Source organism: Haliaeetus albicilla, chromosome 4, assembly GCF_947461875.1.
Source record: "Haliaeetus albicilla chromosome 4, bHalAlb1.1, whole genome shotgun sequence".
Classification (NCBI taxonomy): Eukaryota; Metazoa; Chordata; class Aves; order Accipitriformes; family Accipitridae; genus Haliaeetus; species Haliaeetus albicilla.
In genome coordinates, this window is record NC_091486.1 from 35,268,121 (window position 1) to 35,277,242 (window position 9,122).

Sequence of the window (9,122 nt, forward strand, 5' to 3'; positions counted from 1 at the left end):
TCGATTTTAATATAACTAACACCCTGCAGAAAACTGGTATAGGTCCCCAAATGGATTCCTCATCCCAGAAAGCTGACATTTGAACTCTCATCATGCGAAGAGCCCTATTTTGAAAACTCAAGTGAAGAGACGGAAAAGATAAAAACTCTAGCCTGGGACACCTGTGAGCAGGGGGGACCCACCAGGCACCCTTGTCATCTCACAAAGGCGCTGCCACACAACATTCCACTCCATCATAATACTGGGGTGAGCCCTGCAGCCCACAGAGGCACCCATAGGACCATGGGCTACAGCTAAGGTCAACAGCTGCCACACACCATGTATTAAAGCTTTCAAATCCTGGAACAAAACACCAGCTTCGATTAAGCCCATTGGGATCACACATCATGCCAAAAAACAATGCAGGAGAGAAGCTACTTTGTGAGCTGGGCTACAGGCTGGGTCACACATTAGGGGAGGGCAGCTTCTCCAAGGTGAAAGCGGCCACCTCCAACAAATACAAGGGCCCCTTAGCCATCAAGGTGGTGGACCGGCGACGAGCACCCCCAGCCTTCGTGTACAAGTTTCTGCCGCGGGAGCTCTCCATCGTGCGCAAGATCCGGCACCCCAACATCGTGCGCATCTTTGAGCTCATCGAGGTCTGCAATGGGAAGCTCTACATCGTGATGGAAGCAGCAGCCACTGACCTGCTGCAGCTGGTGCAGCAGCTGGGGAAGCTGCCCTGCGTCCCCAAGGCCCGGGACATCTTCGCACAGGTCGTGGGGGCCGTTCGCTACCTGCATGACCGCAACTTGGTGCACCGGGATCTCAAGTGTGAGAATGTGCTGCTCACCGCTGACGGCCGCCGGGCCAAACTTACTGACTTTGGTTTTAGCAAGGAGGCCAACAGCTACCCGGACCTGAGCACCACGTTCTGCGGGTCGGCAGCCTACGCTTCCCCGGAGGTGCTGATGGGCATCCCCTACGACGCCAAGAAGTACGACATGTGGAGCCTGGGGGTGATGCTTTATGTGATGGTGACCGGCTACACGCCCTTTGACGACACCCACATCCGCAGCATGCCCCAGCAGCAGAAGAGAGGGGTGCTGTACCCGGAGGGGCTGCCCCCGCTGCCGGAGCCCTGCCAAGCCCTCATCACCCAACTGCTCCAGTTCAGCCCGGCCTCCAGGCCGGGTGTAGAGCAGGTGGCCAAGAACAGCTGGCTGAAGGGGGACATCTGAAGGAGCAAGCCCTTCCCAGAGATCCCGGGAGAGCGGTAACAGTTTAGTGCAATCAATGCTGTGGTAGAAAAGCATTTCTGTGTTTTATTGATCATTTTGACCCCTGGGGTGCCTGTATGTGGAGCTGATTGATCTTCAAGCACCGGCAAGGCTATGTGCTCTCAGAAGGTGGCCAGATCCCTCCACAAAGGAGACACGTGAGCCTGCTGCGGGTTGGGTTTCAAGACACAATGACCGTGCTGAGCTAGCAGCTCAGCTACATTAAGAGCAAAGTGTGGGGCTGCTTACACCAGCAGCAGCTGCCCAACCGCAGCGGGGACCTGCACCCCCGCCAGGCAGGTCGGGGCTTTCCCATGGAGCCAGCGTGGCCAGGGCAGGGTGGTGAGGTGCAATGTGCACCAGCACAGTCCTTTATGTCGCCTGCTCCCTACTACACGTAACGAACACCAAAAACCCCGCCCAGATAGCCCTCTCTGCTGCTCCCCACCCTCTGTATCCACAGGGCACTGCCCAGGACTGCAGAAGGAAAGCTGCTCTCACGCGGGTCTTGGCTTGTCCTCAACCCTGTTTGCCACCAAACTGTATTTGAGCTGATGGGCGGGGAGAAGTAGCGGTCCTGCAAATCACTATTGCAGAGAAAATTTCACATCGTTTGGATACCACCATTTAGATCTCACAGTGATATTCACAGCCCAAATTCACAGCAGGAGCTTTGCAGGCAACTGGACAGCATTACCGAGCCAAAAGTTTTGGTGTGGGTTTGACATCCACGCCTTACATTCAACTACATGTCTCAGATATTGATTCGTACCAACATTTGAAATCTCTGCCAAAAGATATTTGATGAGAAGGAAATGCCACTAACTATGGAGAACCTGAAATGGGAAAGAGATAAAGATATAAAGGAGCACTGCTTTGCTAACACCTGCTGTCCAGCTTCAACATAGAAACTTACCAATTACTCTGAATGCAACCCCCCAAATCTACCACAGATCCCTACCGGCAAGTGCCATTTTCAAAGGGTTAAATAAAGGTAGGAGCTGGCATCTGAAATGTGCTTTCATGAGACATTTCAAATCCCCTTTAAACAATCTCCGATCTAGCTGCCACCGAAACTGAAGTCAAACAGAGATTTCCAGTTGGGTGGTCCGCCAGTCTTCGTGCTGCTGGTGCCACGTGTTCTAACACAACACAGCCCTGGCAGCAGCTCCCGCAGCCAGGCTACTTCTTACATGAGCAAACCAGTGCACATGGTTCTGCTGGAAGAGAAGGAAACATCTTTGGCAAAGCAAACATTTTGGGTCTATTAAAAGCAGCAGTTTAAGTAGAACAAGATGTGGCAGTAGAGCCAGCCCAAGGCTTTTCAGCACGCGGGCTACAATGAATTTTGCCACCCCTAGAATGAAGATTTATTTTGTTCTTCTCCCTGCAGCTGCAAAATAAAACTTCATAGCAGCAGCAGCAAAGTCCGAAGTAGACAGAGTAAGGGATAGGAAGGGTGTCTTGGGACCTTCTGTGGTTGGCAAAACAGGCTTAGGAAGGGTCAGGAGGATGCTGGGGATGGAAAAGGAGAGAAGTCGTAAGGATGTGGGAAGTGAAGAGGCGGATTTCAGGGTAGTGAGATTTTCAGCAAGGCTCAACTCTCCTTTTCCTACTCGCCTTCCAACCACCCCATCAGCCTCATCCCTCCCCAAAGCCACCACCGTCCTTTGGGAGAGCTGCCCAATCCACACCCCAGGATATCCAGGTACCTTCTCAGCCCCATCCCCTGCCTCACTCCAGCCCTTGCTTACCTCCAAGCACCTCCCCACAACCTGGGAAGCAGAAACCTGGTGCCAGACCTGGTGCTACTGTGTTGCCTCTCCTTTTGCTTTCTTTTAATTTTCTTTCATTAAAGACACAGCTAATATAAAATGAGTCATTCTGAAACCCAGACCCTATTAATCTCCCCTCAGCACCACATTCTCCTAAACAATTGCATCTGTTGAGGACATGAGTTGAGACAGATGACTAATATTTTGCAAGCATGTACCCCCTTGAGTGGCTTGGGAAAGCAGCCGGGGTTCAAGTGGTGAGTGATTTGAAGGAGCCACAGGAGGCTCGTAAGGCTGCCCGGCAGCCCTCGCCTTCTCCACGCAGATGGTAATCTCACAGGGCCCAGCAGTAACGATCTCAGAGCAGTCCCGACACTGTGAAAATAGTCCATTACAAGTCTAATTATGCAGATTAAAAATAAAAATCACAATTAGAGACTCAAACCAATTCTTCTCTAATTTACACCAATGGGGAATCAGTTCTGAAGGAGAGCAGAACCAGAGGGCTTGAGCAGGCTGGGGAGGAGGCTCCTCGGCCGTGCCCCGGCAGCGGGGCCGGGGCCACGCTCTGCGAGCATCCCTCCCCTCCTGGCTCTGCCTGTGCTAAGCCTGCTGCTTCCCTGGGCTTATATCCTCCTCAGGAGGGTAGAAAAGCTTTTTAGCCTTCCTGGGAGGTGCACAGTCGATGGAAGTGCCCTTTCCCTGACTTGTGGCAGATGAGCCCTGCTATCCCAGCCGTGAATCACAGCGCCCTGCATTTATGGGAGAGCCCTTGAACTTTGAATGAGCACCCGTGGGAGGCATAAACAGCCACACTGGGTTATCAATATCCCTATCAGTCCCACCGGTGTCGTTCTGCAATGTGACTCTCTCCTCTTCAGGCTGTTTGTAACGTACTGGAGCGGTACGATCTGGAAATGAAGGGTCCTGTCTAATACCAGCACCGAATAAATAACTTTCAATGGGGGAGCTGATCACCGTGCAAGATACACAATAAATATATTTTATTTAATCCTTCTTCAAGGACAAGACGGGAAATGTTCAGAGACTGTATAAGGCAGCTCTGTGATATGCCACTGTCTGGCTCCTGTTGGCTTTCTACATGGTCTGAGCGTTACCCCATCCACAGCCCTGTCATCCACTGCCGTCATGCCCTATGTCACCCGACAGACTCACTGGAAAGTCCTCCAGATTTTTAGACCCATGTCTTGAAATCAGTTAGAGGGACTCTCAAAAGCGTACTCAGCAGAATAGAGTGTTTAGCATTTTCTCAAGATATTTTCTAAGCATCTTGAAGCAATTTTACCCCATTGAATCCGAGAAGAGCTTTAATAATTTCAAAGACGTCTTCCAGACTTTTAGCATAACGTTCCTCCCACTGGTCTTTTGTCCAAATTCAGCATCACATTGCCTGCAATACAGTCTTTATTTCGGGCAAATGAAAGGAAGAGAGAAAATTCACTGCACGTTGACATTAAAGCTCCCTTTTCAGCTAAGCAAAATTTGCTTTCAAGATTTTAGGTCAGAGCCGATGTGTCTGATAAGCTTTAGGACTCAGCTATTTAAAAGTCTACTTGTTACAAAACTCTGGAGATAAGTATATTCATGAATTGTGGGAAAACACTGCTGGGTAATCAAACACCTCATGTATTCCTGCATTAACTCTCGAGCTGGCTCTCTCAGGGCTGTACATTTCTGCCTACAGCAAAGCTGGGCTGCCCAGCCTGCAGCTAACGACCTGCTTCAATTACCCTTGGCCGAGCCAGCGCGGGCAGGTTGGGTGAGAGACATACCAGAGTGCCCCTGCCTCATTGGGAAGGCAAAGCTTTCAACAGGCAATTTAGCAAATAAATATACCTCACTCTGCTTGAATACATTAACCTTTCCATAAATGCAGTCTTTAGTGCTAGCAGCCTTTTATCCAGCTACCTAGCGTCCTCCTCTCTCTTTTCAGACCCCACGCTGTACCAAGTTACGGGTTGCCATGCTGTTCTGTGCATCTTAACCCTTCTTCAGTTCAAGATCTCCTCCTCTTCTCTTTTCACAGTCCACTGCTCTGCAGGTCTCTACACTTACTTGGCTGTTGGAAGAGATAGGGAGGGAGAAAGGGGGCAAACATTTTCCCGTTTTAAGCCATTTGATTATATTAAACGTAATTTTTAAAAAAAAGCTAACAAGAGGTTCTCACCAAAGGACAGGATTTGGAGGCACATAATTTTCCTTGAAGACAGGAAGCTTTCTGTGAGTAATATTTTCATTTTCACAGCACCTAGCAAACTTCAATCCTCGCACTAGCACCAAGTGGTAAATATTATTCTCCCCGTGCTATAGTGAGCAGACTAAGTGGCTTACCTCAAGCCAAGAGGATTTCATTTTACATTACAGTTCAAAACTTCCTGGGCCTCCAGTCTTCTGGTCAGATCATGACTTCGTCTTGAAATGATAATAAATTCAACAATATCTGATAGCCTGGAAAGGCATGTGAATTGCCTCTTCCAAAACTGCTTCCAAATCAATCTCATTTTATCTCATGAATGAATGAAAGGAAATATACTACAAAAGCAGGTGGCTAGAGCTTCTTTTCCATGCTCTGAATATGGGATCCAAATTTCTTAAATGCATTTAACACCCCTTTTCAACAATCCACGGGATGTATCGTGAGCCCAGGTTGCCCAGAGAGGTGGTGCCATCTCCATCCTTGGAGATTTTTAAGGGCTGACCAGACAAAGTCCCAGGCAGCCTGGTCTTATCTCAGAGCTGACCCTGCCTTGAGCAGGATGTTAGACTGGAGACCTCCGAGGTCCCCTCCCACCCGCGTTCCTTCTCATGTTATTATCAGCCACAGCAGCAACCATCAGATTCCTTGAAGGTCATAAGTGGTGTTTCTTTCTCTCAGTTGGCAGATGTTCAGTATATTCAGGTAGCACCTAAATGTCACAGGAGCCCTATTAGGAGAGGTCCTGTGTACGGATGTTATTGATCATCCCTGCTGCAGAAGATCTCACCTCTTAAATGAGAGGCACCTTGGCCACAGGAGGGGACCTTCTCTTGGACCATGCAATCTGTTGGCAGCCTCACAAAGAACAAACGGTAGGACACCATGGTGATTTGTTTGCCTCACATATTACCTAGCATCAGAGAAGCATTTCTGGGCAGCACAGCTCACAGGGTGTTTTACAAGACAAGTGATTCCTGCTAAAAAAAATAGGAAACTCATTGAAAGCCTCTTAGCAACCCAATTTAACACCAATAACTAGACAAAGTCAATAGCAGCAGCATGAGTCAGCACAGTAGCTGACGGGTTCACAGATCACCTTGCACCCTCATAGGAGTGTATTTACAAAGGGGTTGGATCCCACCACATGCCGAGAGCTCTCAAATCCTACTAAATGGTTTTAAAGTAAAGAGTAGCTGAGGGAACTGAGCGCCATCAGACAAGCCCTTAAGAAATCCCTGACCACTCCTCCTCCATATGGTCACTTTGCTTATTCTCCACGTACTGTATTGACCCACTGGAAGCGTAACTGGCAACTTCATTTTTTTCATAATGCTCTGCACAGCGCTGTCATATAAGTGTGTTCTCCAGAGAGGGACAAATGCACCATTGCCATTAAAACCTTAATTAAATATACAGCTGGAGCATTCACTGTAGCTGACATGGCTTTAGCTTGAACTCAGACATTGGCATCGCCAGCCTGAATGCTGGTGAGATGTTGGAGTTCCACCACAAGTACGAGGTAGGGCTCAGTGGGTGCAGGCAAAAGGGGGTTTGCAAAAAGGAGAGGCAAGATTAGCACAGCGCACTGGCTGCTACGTCCTCCTAGCAGAGCACAGCGAACAACCAACCTCACCCAGGGGACACCAACGAACCAGACAACATTCTCATTAATTACAAGCAAAAAACCCAAAATACACATTGTTGTCTCAAATATAATGATAATCCTTGGCTCCTCATTTGCATGTTCATCAGCTTGTTAATAGCACAGCTATTATGGAGGACCTAAAACACACAATCATGCACATACGCACCCAGTCATTTCCTATAACAATAGCTTCCTCTCTATTTGACGTATTTCTCCCCGTCTGGAAAATGGTTCGAACTGCGCCATCCAGGGCAAACTATAATTGATGAATAAATCTCAAGGAAAGCAGTCTTGCTTTCTGTGCGTGATACAGCCAATTATCTTTTCCAATACTGAGAGCTATGGTTTTTACTAGTGATGGATCCAGGGAATTGCTGGAGGAAGGACCCATGGGAGAGTTGGACCTACTACACACAGCCTGCAGAGAAATACACATATTCCTGTAAAGAGGGGGAGAAATATCACAAGCAAGTCCTCACAAACAACAGGTCTTCAAACCACTGTGTCAGAGTAGAAGGAAACTACTGCTGCTGAAGGAAGCACCTGTCGTGCAGAGGGGTGGCCCAGGCACAGGCGAGGACAGACCTCCTGAGTCCGAGAAGGGAGGATGGGGAATGATGCGCCCGGGGAAGCAGCGCGGCCGCAGGCAGGGCAGCAGCAGTGGCAGGGGGGGAGCTGGGGATGGGGAGGTAGAGCTCAGCCAGCCTGGGTAAGCAGGACAGCCGCTTGCTTGTGTACATCTTGAGCTCATCATGCAATAGTTTCTGATTCAGCGGTGTGGTTAAGTATGAAGACGTGAGCGAGAGACATTACTCAGGGCAGAAAAATATTCAGGACATTCCCTGGAGGAAATCTGCCGTGGTGGCTGTAGCCTTTCCTGTAGCCACCACGTATTTCATTTCATCTTCAGGGCAGAAGAAGCAACTTCAGTTTTCTATCTTTTGTTAGACTGTTTCAGGCAGCGCCTGGCAGGAAGACATTCATGGAGACAACTGTGCTGGTGGTTTTGGGACGGAGCATCAGTCTGTCAGCAGATTAAATCTATTACAAATGCTATTCTCAAGACATCGTGCAGGATCTAAACTTCAGACCAACAGCTCAGCACAAACTTAATTTCATTATGAAACTGGAGCCTTTTCATATTTCGTCTGTAACACTTCTAAAACATTTGTGTTTTTCATTGCACCCTGCTCCATTTCTTTGGTTTTACTCTACCCCTAAATTTGCTGCGTGCCTCAGATTTTTACATGAGCAAGGAACAGCCACACCTCAGATGTTTCACTAGCAAAACTCTACAGCCACACAGCCCCACAGCAGTCAGGGAGGACACAAAAACGGACATCAGCTTATGACCTGTCTGACAGCAGGGGAGCAACAGAGGTTTTGGTAAGTGGGTTGGTGGGTGTGTGGAAATTCCTATCAAGTAAAAAGCATCAGAGGAGACTGGCATGTAGGACCAGGACCTTAACCGAGTGCGTACACTAAAATGCTGACTACCTCAGTTATCAACTCTGCTGAAAGTTTAAATATTGCTGGCCTCCAGAATGAATGGTCAGATAAAACAAGTCACTATATTGAGTTATGGTTGAAATCATCACCCACAAAAAGATCATCACAATGCATCACTGAAGTTGAGCTCACCTTTCCAAGATCTTGCCCTAAATTTATCGGCAAGAAAATTTTAAATAAGTATACATGTCTGCAGAGCTGCAATTCATGCCAGAATAGGACAGAGTCTATAGCTAGTTCCAGTATCAGAGAAATACAAAAAACAGCACACAGAAGGGTAGTTTTTGTAATGGTGACATTTTTGCTGGTAGTAGGCAGACTCAGGTCACTTGTACGTGGTTAGCATCTGTCAAACGATGAGGGCTGTTGCTGGCTAGCAAAGTACATGCGATCTCACTCTGGGCACGCCAAACATTTCCATAGCTTGTCATTACCCATGGCTTTTATCATCTCCACCACCAGATTTGCAATTCATTACTGCAGCATAAGCAGACTGTAGCAAATCTTCTCGTCTCACCACCGAAAAACCCCACTTCCACTCATTAAAGTCTGAACTTCTCAAGCGGGACCTGACCTCACCGAGCACTGTGGTGGAGAGCCCTGGGACGCTGGCTGGCCTCAAGCCTTCTGCCTAGGGGCAACACACAGAGTACCCAACCCTTGCGCGGTGGTTGCCCCCCGGTTGCCCACGCACTGAGGAAGGAAGGTCAGTACCG

The 9,122-nt window shown here is 48.6% G+C and overlaps 1 protein-coding gene across 1 annotated transcript; it reads left to right on the top strand.

Moving 5' to 3' along the window:
* Positions 1–386: 386 nt before the first annotated feature.
* Positions 387–1,292, top strand: TSSK6 (testis specific serine kinase 6). Its single transcript, XM_009924723.2, has one exon. It carries the CDS (start codon positions 387–389, stop codon positions 1,218–1,220), a length of 834 nt encoding a protein of 277 aa, XP_009923025.2. The 3' UTR covers positions 1,221–1,292.
* Positions 1,293–9,122: the final 7,830 nt, after the last annotated feature.

What these genes read in the sequence shown, in the direction of transcription:
- TSSK6 (XM_009924723.2), top strand. Translation starts at nt 387, where the DNA reads ATGCCAAAAAACAATGCAGGAGAGAAGCTACTTTGTGAGCTGGGCTAC.